The sequence below is a fragment of the Delphinus delphis genome, chromosome 11 (genome assembly GCF_949987515.2).
Source record: "Delphinus delphis chromosome 11, mDelDel1.2, whole genome shotgun sequence".
NCBI lineage: Eukaryota > Metazoa > Chordata > Mammalia > Artiodactyla > Delphinidae > Delphinus > Delphinus delphis.
In genome coordinates this window covers 29,972,647-29,990,796 of record NC_082693.1, presented here as the reverse complement: position 1 = coordinate 29,990,796, position 18,150 = coordinate 29,972,647, and the positions used below count along the sequence as shown (strand labels likewise).

The following is an 18,150-nucleotide window of genomic DNA, read 5'->3' as shown; positions in this document are numbered from 1 at the left end:
GGCTGCGTTTGGTTTTCGTTGCTGCGCGCAGGATTTTCTCTAGTTGTGGCGAGCGAGGCTACTCTTCATTGCGGTGCGCGGGCTGCTCATTGCAGTGGCTTCTCTTGCTGTGGAGCACGGGCTCTAGGCACGTGGGCTTCAGTAGTTGTGGCATGTAGCCTCAATAGTTGTGGTGTGCGGGCTCTAGAGCTCAGGCTCCGTAGTTGTGGCTCATGGGCTTAGTTGCTCCGCAGCATGTGGGATCTTCCTGGACCAGGAATCAAACCCGTGTCCCCTGCATTGGCAGGTAGATTCCTAACCACTGTGCCACCAGGGAAGTCCCCTTCATTCATTATTAACATTCATTATTATGTACCCAGGCTTTGTGCTAGATATTGAAAATATAGAAAAGTGTAAATTTTTACTGAGTTTTTATCATTAAGCTGCGTTTTTATACTTAGGTTGTCCTCTTATTAAAAAATGACAGCATTATATTCAGAATTTTCTTTAAAATAATTTTGAAATCATTTAACTTAAAAGTTTGTACACAGCTATTTAACCATTTTAAAACATTGTAACTGTTGCAACACCAAATATAAAGTAAAACAATTTCATTAAAGAATATATAGGACACTTATTTGTAACATATTCACTGATTTGTGTATATTCTGTCTCTAGTTGATTTCAACAGTGTCATGAATAATTTTGGTAGGCAGTGTAAAAACACAGCTGACTGTGCCTTCTAGAGCTCAGTAGTTGCAAATAATCTAGCACCTTCCTCTGAAACATTTGAACATATGGCAAAAGTGCTTAGTAATGTAGTTTTGAGACAGAGATAGTGGGTAGTATTTTCTCCTTATAACCTTGTCTCAATCACCCTTGTGCCAAATTGACCTGGGAAATTTATTATACTGAAGTAGATAATTGTGTTCTTTTATGGTTTAGATCAAATGGTCTAAAGGAACTGGCCTAGAGGACTCTCTGAATCCCTTGTAGTCTCAAGAATCCAGGCTCTTTTAGGATCTTATCATTCAGTGTTATTACTGACAGCACATACATTATTTTCCTGTCATTATGAGGACCGCTTGAGCAAACAAAAGAATGTTTTTAATTATCAAACTCGGGTTTCCTTGGAGATTTCATCTTTTCCCATGCCATATTCAGGAGCCAGATATCTTTCAGCCAGTTAGAGGCAAGTTTGGCTAACTATTCCTTACAAAGATTTGGAAATGTTATTATAGCATGATGAATGAGGAACAGGAAGGAAGGGAACCATGCTGCTTGCACATTTTAAGTTTCAAAGATGAGTTTACAAAGCAAGGATAACTAGTGCCTATTGACCAGAATGCAAGTAATCTAATTATCACTGGCACTTTTGAGCACTAAGAGTGTTACTTCAAATTTACAGTTATTTGATCAGGAAATTTTAAAAATATCTTAAACACTAATGTTTGTGAACACATATGTTAAAAAAGCCATACCTTGTAGCAATGTTGAAATACATTTTGGGAAACTTTTTAGCTTGCAAAACAACTCATTTAAAATGTTCCCTGTTTATTCTTAGAGTTGTCAAGTTTGCAGAGATGGAAGGTAGAATGGTGGTTGCTAGGGAGGAGAGGGGAATGAGGAGTTAGTGTTTAATGGGTACAGAGTTTTAATTGGAGAAGATGAAAAAGTTCTGAAGGTAGATGGTGGCAATGGTTGCACAACAGTGTGGGTGTACTTTTTGCTGTAGAACTTAGAGATGGTTAGGGAGGTAAATTTTATGTTAAGTATTATTTACCACAATAATAAAATGTTTCCAACTTAAGTGTATTTTTATTCATTAGGGCAAAATTATTAGAAAGTGAAGCAGTGAATGAGAACCTTCGAAAAAACTTGACAAGAGCCACAGCAAGATCACCGTACTTCAGTGGATCATCAGCTTTCTCTCCTACTATAGTATCCTCAGACAAAGAGACCATTGAGATTATAGATCTAGCTAAGAAGGATTTAGAGAAGCTGAAAAGGAAAGAAAAGAAGAAGAAAAAAAGGTAGTGCTATAAAATCACTGCTATACTGCTAATTACTTTTCAGGCTATTTTAATTTGCAATTGCAATGAGTATACATAGTCTCATAAGTATACTAATAAATAAAATGTCATTTAACATAGGTGACAATTATAATTATATACTTTTAAAGATTTATCTCTACTTGTATGTAAAAAAATTAATTTATTTATAATAATATGGTAGTGAATTTTATTTAGACTATAAGGTAAAATTACTATTAGAAATTATTTTATTATCTTTTCAAATAGCTGCTTTTGCATTCCATTCATCTTTTCTGCAAAGCTTGTTCTACCATTACTCAATATTTTCATTTTTTTTCCATTTTCTAATACAATTAAATAGTCTCATTGATATATTCTGCTTCCTGTCTAGATTAGTTTAACTAAAGGCTAAACTAATTCATCAGACTGTCATTTAATATCATTTGGTCTCTTAAGTATTTTCTGTGGGCTCTAATTTGATTATGTGAAAGTTATTTATGTTATTTCAGGCTTTCTGACTCTTCCAACAATGAGTTACTCAGCTTTTCACCACTGTTCTAGGCTTCCTTTTCCTTGCATCCTGGTAATATCTCCCTCTGAAATCAACTGGATGCAAAGAAGAGGAGGAAAATTAAAATATGACCACTTGTAATCTATGAGTGGTTAAAACCTCATAAATTGTTTACATGTTTACATATTGATTCTATGGTGCAGTCAAATTACTTACATAGAATATATTTTGAACGTGCCAGTCAAATTAATTTTAAGCATTTTTGGCTAGATATTCCAAAGGGGGAAAAGATATCTTATTTGTCAAATAGCTTGTTATGGAGGTGCACTTTTTAGAATTACTATTGACATTTAGTCTAGCTGCTGCTTTGCTCAGTTTATTTAGAAATTTATTTTGACAACCAAGCATTTCTTCTTTGAATAGTCAGTTGACCAAAGTTATTAGAGGTTTAAACTCTCCAAATTAATTCTGCTGTTTGTCCTTGAGTTAAAAAGGACTGATTAGAATAATTAAAACAAGGAGTTGCACATCTATGGTTAGGAGGCATTGCAATTGAAATTGCATTCTTAAGATACTAATGTCTTAAAAGATGTTGCTCATGGATGGCTGATTATGGCAGCATTAAGAAATATATAATGGTTAGTTCTTATGCAGGGCAATTAAAACTGTAACAGTGTTCACAGAATTATCAAAACTGGTTTGACCCAACATGCTGTGGAAATGAAAATGAGACTTCTGCACATGACTTAACATTTATTTGTAAAATTCAGTTGTGTAGTTGGTCAAAATGTGAAATGGTATGACTTGTTTTTAATGGTGTAGGTGGTTTGTGTTCATGAATAATAAGTAAGGATAAGCAAGGGTATATTTCTTAAGGTCATGAACTGATTCTGCTCTTTCCTTTTGAGGTAAATTTAGAGATGTTACCATAATCACCTGTTGGGTATGAATAATAAAAAACAGATAGGGATCCCAATAGAAACCTAGGCACTTTTGACGTTTTTATAGTGATCATAGGTACCCTAAATTTATACCTCTGATGCAGGTTATTTCTGTGACAATGCAGGGTTGTAAGGTTTTTGACTGATAAATAGTTCTATTTTACTCAGCTTGATAAAGCATTTCATTTATCACCAATAACTTTTAGCTGCATGTAATGTAAATTCCTTTCTTAAAAATATTGGTAAGCTCTCATTTTAGCCAAAGGGTTTGCTAAAGTTGAAACAAAAAATAATAAAGAGTTGTTGTTGAAACAAAAAATAATAAAGAGTTGTTGTTGAAACAAAACATAATAAAGTGTTTAGAATGACAGCAGCTTTACTGAAGTTAGTGATTAGTCTTCTACAGGAACTCTGGAGGGAGTAGCTTCTGTTTGGATATATTGATTCTGGTTAAGTTGTATTACATGCCTCATATTTACTTATTTTATTTATCAAAGAGAACATTGCAAAATTTGGTTCTACCTCAACCTTGCATATATAGTAAGTAAGTTCAATTTAAAATCGTTTGGAACTTGGAACTAATTTTTCTCTAGAAAGTGTTACAAGTACATAATGTCCAGGTTTCCCAACTCACTCACATGAAATGATATTTACTCATTCTATAGTGTGGTAAGAGCAATTCAAAAGGGAATAGGAAAAGGAAAATAGGGGAAAGAAACTTTGTTTCCCTTCCATGAATGTAGACCAACCTTTGGGGGAAAATATGAATTTCCGCCTTAGCCATTCTCTCTTATTCCTACCTACTGACCTTCTGTGTCCCCATGCTACCTTGATTCATTCCTCCCTTATGAGGTCAGTTCTCATGTAATTCTTCCCTAGCCCGAAGCACTCCCAGTTTCAAAATCATCTACTTTCTTCTCTCATCTCCTTAAATTCAAAGTTGGAAACAAAGCCATCTGACTAGAGAAAGGAACTCATTCCAGTGGAAATGACTTATAACTAATAAAATTCCTCTAGGGATATTTGTAATTTTGAAAGAGGAAGCATTAATCCAACTATCGAAAATTTGGGCAGTAACCTCATTAAGAAAAAAAATTAAATAGTGTAGGGAAGATTTTTGTTACCCCTTTTGGTTGACAGTTTCCAAAACCTATCTGGGGTTTGGCCTTTGGGTTCAGCTTTGCTCAGCTGTCCCAGTTCTCATAGCTACTTCTGTTTCTCCCACTGAATGCACAAATTCTTTAGAAGCTCCATGTCTTTTAATTTACTTTGTTTTTGTGCTGTTAGCCTTTGGTTGTAGTGACTTCAGGGCCTCTGACACTAAGTGTTGGTTGGTGGAGTGGCAACTGTATCATTTTTATGTCAGAAGCTACATTTGTGTTCAAGGAGGATGCCATAAGTCCTGTTTTACATGAAATTTTCACCCTCTTGTCAAAGTCTTTATCTAAACTACAACCAATTGCTAAGATGTGTGGTTTAAAGGTTGGCTCTTCTTCCTGTGCTTATTTTCTGTTGAGATGTAAAATAATCCATAAGTGTAGGTAGTAAGAAAATAAGGAAGAATAATCGAATAGACTACATTGACTATTTTCTTTAGTTACACAAATGTTAGAATGGTTAGCAAGATTTGTCATCCCCCCCCCATTTAACTGTGGAAGAGGTATTATAAATGGAACTAAATGAAATAAAGACTGAACTCCTTTAAATTATGGAGAAGTATCAGATTATTAGTTTATATCTCTGCCCCTCTACTGTCATTTGGAACTATTGATTGTAGTGATTTTTTAAAGAGACAATTGGGAAGGCATCTAAAGTTTATCTACTTATTAGCTCACATTATCCATATGTTTTAATATAGCTCTCTAGTGTAAGGTAAACAAAATTTCATGCTGAAAATAGAAAATTTGGGTTTTTTGCTAGGGAACCATATCCTTTGAGTCATTATAGCTCATTATCATCAGTATAAGCCTAGATTAGACTTTTTTTTTTTTTTTTTACTTTTTTTGCTGTATATGGATAAAGAAAATTTACCATTCATACATTGATCCCCATATTTTTGAATATCTAGCTTTAAATGACTTGCATTATAAAAAATTCACTCATTCATCAGACTGCATTATTTGTATTTAGTGGTGTCAGGTTGAAACTCTAGAAACACAGAGATTTCTTAGGCGATGGCTTTTCTTACCCTTTTCTAGACATTATACTGGACATTTTGATCTCTGGTGAATATCACTCTGCAGAATTTTTTTCTCAGAAAGATTGCTAGTCTCTTCTTGCAATAGCAGTATATAAGTTGATTGTGAAAAACAATCACAGGCCAGCAAATAAAAATCATGTTATAAAATTAAAATGAGAACTGCCTTGATGAAATAATTCATAACTAAGACTCAATCTCTTCATTTTAAAATACTGATGATTCTGAAAAAATATTTTTTTTTGGAATTCAGGCAGAAGTGTACTATATCAAGATTGCTATATGCTTAATCAGAGCCTAGCACATCTATCTTTTTGTCTACATGAGAGATACTGGTATTCAGTACATTCCACTGAGTAAAGATTCCCAATTCTGTGTATTGAATATTCTTTAAATGTCAAAGCTTTTAAATACATATTTATAGTTTTTCTCATACTTTGCTGGTTGAAAAATAATCTTACTAATGGAATGTACTACATTTCCCATTTTATTGCTACCTTTGCCTTAGATATATCTTTTTGGTAGTCTAGTAATTAGTACAGTGATATTAATTTTCAGTTAATAAAATTACAGTTTTCCACTGATATCATAACAGTCATATTCATTTGACCATAATACCATTTCATGTATAATTTTGAAATAGAATTTTTTTTAGATTTAGTGATGTTCACATGTAGTATATTGAAATAGAAAACAAGTTTAAAAATTAGTATCCTAGTATGTAGTATTAATGGTATTTTCATATTATGGTATAAAGGCATTACTTTTTGAAGTTCTTTTAATGATGCCATAAAAAGGTATTTTGTAAAGGTTTACAAGGAAGAGAGGATATCATTGGAAGTAGGTTTTTTTTTTGGAATCTGAGAAAATTGATCCATTTCAGGTTAAAAAAAGCAATGGCATCCAAATACTCTTACTGTTTATCAACTTTATAAATTGAGACTGTACATTTTACTGCTGAATAATTTCAACTGATAGTCTATATATACTCTTCTTAGATATAATGCTGCTTGTTTTTCTTACTTTTTATTCATACAAAATGTATTGCCTTTTTACTGTGTATTGTCCTTTGATGATATCTTTTAAAATTTATTTTAAAGTCTTCAAGCTCATGTATCATTTTTACCTTCTTATCACTTTCGCTTTTTACTGTCTGGTTTGTCCTTCATTGGCTTGGCCTTCCAATACTGTGCCTCGTGATTTTGAAGGCTACAGAAACTTGAGGAAAGCAATCGAGAAGAAAGAAGGTTGGAATATTTCCCAGGTTTTTTATTAAAATGTCATTTAAATACTTAGTTGCCATTCAAAAGGATATATGCTGTAGAATTATAGATTGTTTCAGACTAGATTAGCTTGGTGCTCCTAAAAATAATGATGATTTTATAAAATTAACAAAAACACTGAAAATATAAAAAAATACTTTTTAAGAATAAAAGCCAGTGGTTATATGAATTAAAATTCAAGAATTTCATGTGAATTTAGAATAGATTATCATAATTTTGATGGCTAAAAATGGCCCAAGAACCCCACCCTTTAACTTTCAGAATATCCCTTTTGGAAACGTGTGAACAGACAGGGAATTATTAATTCGGTGGGAATTCGCATTTTGTTGCAGCACATGCTAAGTCATGGGTGGGTTCATTCTCATCTCTTCCTTATTTTGTGTAATCTTTGTTAGGAAAACAACGTTAAAATGGCAACAAAGTAAAAGGAAACTGTGGCCTTACTACAGATAAGATTTATAAGGCATATTTAAGGAGGAATTAGAAAAACAAGTTTTGCTTTTAAAATGTACCTGAAGTCAGCATCAAAAACAGGATCTTCTTGGGCTTTCCTGGTGGCGCAGTGGTTGAGAGTCCGCCTGCCGATGCAGGGGACACGGGTTCGTGCCCCGGTCTGGAAAGATCCCACATGCCGCGGAGCGGCTGGGCCGGTGAGCCATGGCCGCTGAGCCTGCACGTCCGGAGCCTGTGCTCCGCAACGGGGGAGGCCACAGTAGTGAGGCCCGCGTACCGCCAAAAAAACAAAAAACAAAAAAAAAAGCCAGGATCTTCTCTTTTTTTTTCCATTTGAAATTTGAGCAAAATTTAGAAGCACTGCTTCTGAACTCCCAATATAATAAAAATTTGCATTTTACTCATTCAATATTATGATTATTTAACCAGGTATCAAGTAGTATTTTACTTCTTATTAGAACTTCTCTTTATAGATTTTTCTAAACGTCTCATGATTACAATATCAAAATAATTAAGAAAATAAACTGGTTTCAAAATAATATTAACTATTTTAGAAGCACCACTTTATAATTTTATTTCTTACTAAAAATAAGCCTTGGGGCTTCCCTGGTGGCTCAGTGATTGGGAGTCCACCTGCTGATGCAGGGGGCGCGGGTTCGTGCCCCGGTCCGGGAGGATCCCACGTGCCCCGGAGCGGCTGGGCCCGTGAGCCGTGGCCGCTGGGCCTGCACGTCTTGAGCCTGTGCTCCGCTGCGGCAGAGGCCGCAGCGGTGAGAGGCCCGTGTACCGCAAAAATAACCAACCAACCAACCAAACAGAAAATAAGCCTTGAGAACTTTTACTGTGCAACAATTAAACTAATCTCTTACTTTAAATAGATGAAACCGTAAATTATATTTTCTTTAAGTTATTTAATAATTTACATTCCACAATTATACCCTACATATTACATAGTATTCTAAAGTTTCTATAATTTATTCTAGAATTATATTTTAATTATATAGTTAAATTAAAATATAATTCTATAATTAAAATATAATTCTATCTGTAGGTCATCTTAGGACTCACCTAATTAGTTTATATTTAGGACATTATGTTTATCATTGGAATTAAATTAGAGCATTAAAATGTGAAAAATTTTCTCTTTCGAAAGGTCAAAATAAAATGCATAGTTAAAGTAGTGTAATGGAAACATTTTCCCACCTTAAAATAGTTAAGTCCTTTAAATATACTTAATGAATAGCATTTGCCTCCAATTTTTATATGATGCCTAATAGATAACAAAAGCAGAATTGTTTGGTGTTCTAGGACAGGGCTTCTTAAATATGAATGTGCATATAGATAACCTGGGGTGTTGATAAAATGAAGATTCTCACTCAGTAGGACTGACATGGAGCCTGAGATTCTACGTATCTGACAAGCTCCTGGGTGATGCTGATGCTTCTCTGTCTGTGAACTGAACTTTGAGGCAATATTCCAGAATACTGGCTTTGGAGTCATGACACCTGGTTTTAAGTCCCCTTGAGTTGATAAGCTTCACCAGGCCACAGTTTCTTTTTTGGTTGTCAACAAAAATGTTGACATTGCTTGTTAAATGTCAAAGGGTTTAAATTACTTGATTACTAGTGTTCCTTCCAGCTCCAAGATTCTGATTCTATGTAAAGTGCAAACTTACATATTTTTCATTGCTGCTTAGATAGTTATTTTAGATATGAAATTTCCCCACTTTATTGAAGAAAACTTGAATGTTTGCTGTACAATAATCATAAAGTATCAAATTGTGTACTTTAAAAGCTTAAGCCTTACATGATTTATAAAGGTAAATTAATATGAAGTTAACAACTGCTGATTTTTCTGCATCAGAATTGGCACAAACAGCTTATAATACATGAGTTAACTTCATATATAAGTGAAAATAACATTTGTTAAGCTGGATTCTGGTGACTTGGAGGGTGTAGGAGGGTGTGTTAGGTCAAGTATTTGAAACAAGGTGGTTGTATGGCTATAAACCTGAATAAAAGGGAATTTGTGTTGAAGCTTGAAGTAATGAAGGAACTGACAATAACAAAAATTGTATGCTGCAAGAGTTGCAGGTGAGGAAGGGAGACTGCATAGGGGAGGGGATGAGAAATGCTGATGGGAGATATCTTTCCTAACACATGCTCCTTTCCTAGTCTTAAGCCTTAGGCCTGTCTCAAGTATAGCACTACTTGAGTACATGGTGCTGGCCTTTAAATCAGATGATTGGATGAAGGGGGAGTTTCTTTCTAGATTTTCATCTTGAAATGTATGATGATGGAAAATGAACAGTCCTATTATGATACAAGTGATGTAAGATAGGCATTCAGTATATTCAACATTTTTCTCTAACAAGTGATTTAACAAACTCATGGAACCTTGTTATAGTTTACTTGATTCCTCTCCAGTTAAGAGGATTTTATTGATATTCCTACTGGTAGTTTCTTCTCACTCTAGAGATATGCTGTCTTCCATGCATCTTTATGCATCTTTCAATTTGTACTATTCTACTCCAACATAATTAGTGTGTGAGACACATAGGCAGAGGTTCCAAACAGAGGTGCTCATGCACAATCATAGAGATTAATATATTTAGCAAATACTTCATGCACATTTATTATGCACATCCCTTGGGTACTGGGCATGTAATGCTGAGCCAAACAGACATGATCCCTTCCCTCATGAGGCTTACAGTCTAGTGGGGAAGACAGAAATTACAGAAATAACTACCTAAATAAACATAAATTAAGAACTCTGAAAAGTGCTTACAAAGGAAAAGTATTTGTGTTCATCTTGTTCTGAGTTCAAAAATGTCTTTGAGAATTGGGACCTACAGTTAAACATTAGAGTTTAATAATAATACCAGCACCTAAATGAGATTAATTTTTTAGCCTAGAAGCTAAAAATAAGTCCATGTATTAGGGCAATTATTTAATGTAGCAGAATATCTGAAAGAAATGATAGCTGTTATAAAGTTATTCTGATAAAAATTTTAAGCTCTTTCTAGAAGAATTTTATTTGGATAATATTGCTTTATTCAAGTATTCTTAATGATTTAAAAAGTTAACTATAGCACAAGAAGAAAATTTTCATATGTAAATTCATTTAAAATTCACTTTCTTAATATTATTTAGGATAAAATGTAGGAGTCTAATGAACAGAAGTGTAACTTCTGTGCATAATTGATGGTGGTTGCTAAACCCTGAAGGGTCAGAGTGATTTAACTATGTAAAAACTTTGCTCACTATAGAGTCTTCTTTTTCTCATGGCCACTAGGGCTGAAGCAATTAGTTTAGCTATAACATTATGTGACATTAGTATATATCAATAGTTAGGGCTGCTTTACTGATACCTGAAGAGGAAGCTTTTATTTGTATGGTGAATCTTGTGGCAGATCCTGGAATTTCCTATTCAATCAGGGGTCAGGCAGAACTTCAGACAATTCTGATGTGCAGAGACCCATTTCTGTGAGAACATTATGAGAAATAGCCCTGTGCTACAGGTATGACCTAGGAGAAAAGAACCTGTACTATTCTGTTACCAGGGGAGACCTGAACATTGTGATGGATGCAGCCGGTATAGACAAACTTACTGTGGGCAGATGTATTCTGATCTTTAAATTTATTCTTAAATGTATTAGGACATTAATAAAAAATGCAGTTTCTATATCTTTGTATTAAGATGAGAAAAATTTATATATTTAGATGAGAAAACAAAAATGTTTTTTATTTCCATTAAATTTAATTTGCCTACATTCTAGTTGATTGAATGCTATGGTGACTAGTTCTTAGCTGTCTCATCAGGTGTCATGCTCCAGGGTATAATCTATTCCTCAGTGTTTCTAGAAAATAAGATTTTCTCCATTGATATAAATCACTGTACTATGAGTTGAATGGCAGTTTCAATTTTCCTCTGAAGCATCAGACATGATAACTTTGCTGAGTTAAATGATGAACTCTTCTAGTTTGTTTTCAAAAATAATTGATGGTTTTTAAAAATCTGGGAGAAAAAAGTGAACAATTTTCCTCTCTACTTTAGCATCATACACTTTTGCTTCTTTTTTTTTTTTTAGTGTGGCTGGTAAAGAGGATAATACAGACACTGACCAAGAGAAGAAAGAAGAAAAGGGTATTTCAGAAAGAGAAAGCAATGAATTAGAAGTTGTAAGTATGAGAGAATAAACTTGTAATTTTGAGTCCCTGGATTAGGTTGTTCTTGGTTGCTGATAACTGTACTAACTTATATGTAGAAAAGAGAATCGGTTATCATACATCCATTTTAAATTGTGTCCTTGAGGACTTCTTTTCTTCAGAAATGTGAGCTATTAAATATTAGCAACTCACAGTCTTGTGCACTGTGAAAGCATTGTGTATGGGGTGATAGAATACTAAGAGAGATGAAGTACTCTTTGATTTAAGACAGAATTATTGTAAAGTAACCTTAAAATTGTGGATTGATATTTTTAACTTATGAAAAGTGAAATTTTTGTGCTCTTGTACTTTATACTCACAGTCTCTTTTTTTTTTGTATTTATTCATTGAGACTATATTGTGCATATTAAATATAAAGCACCATAATAGAAGCTGGGGCAAAATTAAGTCATATGGCTAGGCACACTTCATAATATTAAGGGAGGAAGAAAAATTCTAACTCTGATTCTGGTTCTTTGTTTGTTTTTTATTGTTTGTTTTTTAAATGAGTATAGTTGCTTTACAATGTTGTGTTAGTTTCTGCTGTACAGCAAAGTGAATCAGTTATATGTATACATATACATCCACTCTTTTTTAGATTTCCTTTCCATTTAGGTCAACATAGATCATTGAGTAGAGTTCCCTGTGCTATACAGTAGGTTCTCATTAGTTATCTATTTTATACGTAAGTGTATATATGTTAATCCCAATCTCCCAATTCGTCCCACCTCTCCCCTTTCCTCCGTGGTAACCGTAAGTTTGTTCTCTACATCTGTGACTATTTCTGCTTTGCAAATAAGTTCATCTGCACCATTTTTCTAGATTCCACATATAAGCGATATTATATGATATTTGTTTTTCTCCTTCTGACTTACTTCACTCTATGGTTGTTTCCATGTCCTGGCTATTGTAAATAGCACTGAAATGGACATTGGGGTGCATGCATCCTTTCAAATTTTGGTCTTCTACGGAAAGATGCCTAGGAGTGGGATTGCTGGGTCATGTGGTAGCTTTAGTTTTAGTTTTTTAAGGAACCTCCATACTGTTCTCCATAGTGGCTGTATCAATTTATATTCCCACCAACAGTGTAGGAGGGTTCCCTTTTCTCCACACCCTCTCCAGCATTTATTGTTTGTAGATTTTTTGATGATGGCCATTCTGACCAGTGTGAGGTGACTTGCTTTTCTCTAATAATTAGTGATGTTGAGCATCTTTTCATGTGTTTGTTTGCCATCTGTATGTCTTCTTTGGTGAAATGTCTGTTTAGGTCTTCCACCCATTTTTTGATTGGATTGTTTGTATTTTTGATATTTAGCTGCATGAGCTGTTTGTATATTTTGGAGATTAATCCCTTGTCAGTTGCTTCATTTGCAAATATTTTCTCCCATCCTGAGGGTTATCTTTTTGTTTTGTTTATGGTTTCCTTTGCCGTGCAAAAGCTTTTAAGTTTGTTTATATTTGTTTTTATTTTCATTACCCTAGGTGGTAGATCAAAAGCAAGCTTGCTGTGATTTTTGTCAAAGAGTGTTCTGCCTATATTTTTGCTTAAGAGTTTTATAGTACCTGGCCTTACATTTAGGTCTTTAATCTATTTTGAGTTTATTTTTGTGTGTGATGTTAGGGAGTGTTCTAATTTCATTCTTTTACATGTAGCTGTCCAGTTTTCCCAGCACCACTTATTGAAGAGATTGTCTTTTCTCATCATATATTCTTGCCTCCTTTGTCATAGATTAGGTGGCCATAGGTGCGTGGGTTTATTTCTGGACTTTCTATCCTGTTCCACTGATCTATATTTTTGTTTTTGTGCCAGTACCATACTGTTTTGATGACTGTAGCTTTGCAGTGTAGTCTGAAGTTCAGGAGCCTGTTTTCTCCAGCTCCGTTCTTCTTTCTCAAGATTGCTTTTGCTATTTGGGATCTTTTGTGTTTCCACACAAAATGTAAAAATTTTTGTTCTAATTCTGTCACACAGTCTCCCTTAATGAGGTAATCAGTTTGCCTTGCCAATATTGTGCTATTAATGGACACAAATCACATTTTAGGAAGAAAGTCAAGAAGTGAGTGATCATGAAGATGAGGAAGAGGAAGAGGAGGAGGAAGAAGATGACATTGAAGGGGGTGAAAGCTCTGATGAATCAGATTCCGAGTCAGATGAAAAAGGTACTTGTCCTTTGGTACAAGGACAAAAATTTATTTTGGGCACTTGTTTAAAACATGGCAGAAAACTCTTAACCTTCTCCAGTTCATCCTTGATGAAAGCACCTTTTATAATTGCTGGCCTATATATGCCCTCCAAGGCTCATGTTCTTCTCTTATTGGATTTTGTCATTGTGTAACTTCCATTCTTATTTGCTACAAATGGTATCTCTTGTCCTTGACCAAAGTGAACACTCTATCTTTTTGCCCTTTTTTAATTTTTGGTATATTCAGGATATTTTCCTTACAGCTGCCAAGTGAATACTTGGATACGGATGATGGTTTTCATGCTCTTATTATGGCCTATCCCAGAATTTTTATTTTCCTCTTTTATAATAGCCAATTATCAGGCAGACTTAGCAAACATTACTTGTGAAATTGCAATCAAGCAAAAGCTGATTGATGAACTAGAAAACAGCCAGAAAAGACTGCAGACACTGAAAAAGCAGTATGAAGAGAAGCTAATGATGCTGCAACATAAAATTCGGGACACTCAGCTTGAAAGAGACCAGGTGCTTCAAAACTTAGGTAAGAATTATATTTAATTCAAATTAAAGTTCAAACTAAATTGTCAAAATAGATTTTTATCCTGTCTTCCTTTACAAGAAAAAAATAATATTAAAAGTCACATTAAATGTTAATTTGTCCCATTATGTTAAATATTACTGTTTATTTTGTTTTTTCATGCTGGTACCTGTCTAGGCTATTTAGTAATTTTTTTCCCAAAGTTGTGGCTAATTGTTTTAATGCCTTGATTTATGCTGGGTACTTTTTTTAAATTAAAATGATAAAAACTTCAATAATTGTTAAATAAGAGTAGATATTAAAAGGCAGAGTGATTGAAAGGCATCCTGGCCTCCTGAGGTTTGTATTTAGGAGGTAGTTCTTGTCTAAGGTCATGAGTTGTAAATCTGTGAAATAAAAATCTGTGTCTCACACAAACAAATACAAATATTTTTTGGTCATTTAGGCTCAGTGGAATCTTACTCAGAAGAAAAAGCAAAAAAAGTTAGGTCTGAATATGAAAAGAAACTGCAAGCCATGAATAAAGAACTGCAGAGACTTCAGACAGCTCAAAAAGAGCATGCAAGGTTGCTTAAAAATCAGTCCCAATATGAAAAGCAATTGAAGAAATTACAGCAGGATGTGATGGAAATGAAAAAAACAAAGGTATTGATTATATTTTCCATTAACGGTAGATGCTGGTGATGCTTGTGTCTTTTGGGACCAAAAAAAAATTATTGTGGTTCTTCCTGTATTCAATAAAAGGTAACCAGTCTTAGAAATGATGCACTTCCTTTTGGCAGTTAAAAGTTGTTTTCCTATAGTCATCCATAGTCAAAGTCTTTCTTTGGAGTAGCTGAAAATCATGTGGTCAGCAGGGCTTCTCTGACTTTAAAAACAAAACAAAACAAAACTCTTATACAAACTTAATAAAAGTATAAAATATTTCAAACATGCAAGAAAGCACAGATAATAACATAATGAACAATATATCCACTGTCTAGTTTACGGTATTAAACATTGCCGATATGCACAAAGCTTCCTATATATCTCTTCCTGATCATATTCTCTTTTCCCTGAGAGGTAACAACTATCTTGAATTTGGTGGTTATCATTCCCATGCATAGAAAAGTACAAGTTTTTTTCCCTTGACCAGAGAGAGTATGTGAATTCTAATCTGTTACTGTTTTTGTGGTGGAACGGATTATTCTTAACTTTTGGTATGAAAATCAATGTTGTTTCCTTAAAATAGGAAATGTGGAAATGATTTAAGGAGTAGATTATTATGTTGTGTAGTTGCTGATGACAGCAAAAATAGCTAAAATAGCTAGGTGCTTACTATGTGCCAGGCACTGTTATAAGCATAGTGCAGGTATTAACTTATTGAATTCTCAGAGGAATCCAATCCCATAGAGCTATTACCTCCATTTTATAGATGAGAAAACCAGTCTAGAGTTGCTAAGTAACTTGTTCAAGGTCACACAGCTACTGATAATAAGTTAGATACCAAAAAATCATTCAAGTTGTAGAACAGCTGGACATTGAATATAAGAAGCATAGAACACTAAGCAGTTTGATAGAAGTATGTTAGAAATGTATTAGAAATATAAATATATTAATCTTACAAAAATAAGAATTGACCATTTAATGTGTAGCAAAACTCCACATTTTTTTCTTGTTAAATATTCAGAATCCTAAGAACATTTTTCCATACATGTGATTTATTTAATGAATATTGCGATAGGGTAATCACAATAGATGTATTTACCTAATATTTTAGGTTCGCTTAATGAAACAAATGAAAGAAGAACAAGAAAAAGCCAGATTGACAGAGTCTAGAAGAAACAGAGAGATTGCTCAATTGAAAAAGGATCAACGTAAAAGAGATGTGAGTGGACTTTAACTCTCAGTTATGTAAGAATATTGTATATCAACAAGATTGTTCAATAAATGAAAGAAATATTTTGATAACTTTATTAAATACAGGTTAAGGACAGTAAATAAGCATTTTATAATTTGGCATTTATTATAGTATGTGGATTATAGTAATTCCATATAAAAGTTTATGAAAAACACTATAATATTATTATAAATTTTATTGGAGGCGTATTTCCTAGATGATCAGATGGAAGAAAATGGCAAATAATGACTGGTTATTTCTAGGGAGACCAAGGAAGTAGTTGCAGTATTATATAAGATAGTAATTTTAAGATGGTTCCAAAGGCAGCTTCCACTAGAGATTTTTATAAATGTTCCTGGAATAATAACCAGGCTTCACTAGAAGAGGCTTTACTAAGGGCTATAAAAATTTTCATATTCTTTGACCCAAGAATTCTGCTTCCATGAACTCAGACTAAGTAAATAATTTAAACTAAGACAAATTACTTTACAGTGTGTTAAAATCTTCACTTTAGGGTTATTTGTAGTAATGAAAACTGTAAAATCAACTAAGATGTGTGTCAGTAAGGGTAACAGTTAAATAAATTATGGTTCATCCCATTTAAAAGGTGGTTATTCATCCATTAAAAATTAGGATTTGGAAACTGCATAATAAAATGAAAAATGACTATGACTTCACATTAAGTGTAAAGTAACATTTTATATATGCGTGCTTGTTTACAATGAGGGAAAAATTTGAAGGATACATATCAATATGCTAAATGTGGTTGTATTAGGGTTATAGGTTATAGTTGTTTGGATTTTTTTCTTTCCAAAGTTTTGGCAATATAGTTATTTCTTATGACATTTTTTTCTTAAAAAAAGAAGCCATCACCTTCCTTTCCACAATATCAGTTAGGTTTCAGCCCTTGTTCTTTTTTTCTCACCAACTTTTTCTAAATTCTCCCTGAAGAAAACATAAACATACAGGGTATTTTAGAAAATAGAAATCTACTTTGGGGGGTAAAGAGGAAATTAAGGGGATAGAGAAGAGTGAGCAATGAGATAGAAAAGTAGATATTTTAGCCAGATGACTCCCATATTTATGACTGTATTTATTTATTTTCCCAGGATATTAATGTATTTTAATAATCAGTCTATTTTATCACTTTCAATTCCTGGGCGTTTTAGATCTTGTTTATACCAATACATTCCTACTGAAATCGAGTAGAAGCACATTTTAACATATTGTCTAGTCTTTTTTTCTGCTTTTTTAAAAAAACAGAAAATTTATATGCCATAAAGTTCACTGTTTTAAACTATACAATTCATGATTTTAGTATATTCACAAATTTGTGCAACAGTCACCACTCTAATTCCAGAACATTTTCATCGCTCCAAAAAGAAACCCCATACCCATTAGCAATCACTGTCCATTCCTTCCTGGCTCCTAATCTACTTTCTGTCTATGGATTTGCTTATTCTAGACATTTTATATAAATGGAATCATACAATACGTAGCCTTTTGTGTCTGGCTTCTTTCGTTTTAGCATGTTTTCAAGGTTCATCCATGTTATAGCATGTATCAGTAGTTCATTCCTTTTTTTTTTTTTTTTGCGGTACGCGGGCCTCTCACTGTTGTGGCCTCTCCCGTTGCGGAGCGCAGGCTCAGCGGCCATGGCTCACGGGCCCAGCCGCTCCGCGGCATGTGGGATTTTCCCAGACCGGGGCACAAACCTGCGTCCCCTGCATCGGCAGGTGGACTCTCAACCACTGCGCCACCAGGGAAGCCCAGTAGTTCATTCCTTTTTATGGCTATATGTATAGAGCACATTTTCCTAATCCATTCCTCGATTGGCTGGCATTTAGGTTGTTTTGACTTTTGGCCTATTTATTTTGTTTTTAATGAAAACTTTTGGGTAACAGGAATAATTTCCTTACAATGTATGCTACCTATTTCTTTATTA

General features: G+C 33.9%; 1 protein-coding gene across 3 annotated transcripts in view; it reads left to right on the top strand.

Moving 5' to 3' along the window:
- Positions 1-18,150, top strand: part of KIF21A (kinesin family member 21A) — a 158,129-nt gene that overhangs the window by 96,577 nt on the left and 43,402 nt on the right. For 2 of the 3 annotated variants that reach the window (XM_060024581.1, XM_060024582.1), the window contains exons 11-16: positions 1,809-2,012; positions 11,488-11,578; positions 13,648-13,765; positions 14,141-14,329; positions 14,772-14,971; positions 16,086-16,193. In XM_060024581.1, coding sequence (XP_059880564.1) covers positions 1,809-2,012; positions 11,488-11,578; positions 13,648-13,765; positions 14,141-14,329; positions 14,772-14,971; positions 16,086-16,193 — 910 coding nt within the window. Of the gene's footprint in view, positions 1-1,808; positions 2,013-6,869; positions 6,909-11,487; positions 11,579-13,647; positions 13,766-14,140; positions 14,330-14,771; positions 14,972-16,085; positions 16,194-18,150 lie in introns of all 3 variants that reach the window. The other variant, XM_060024580.1, reaches the window with a different exon arrangement.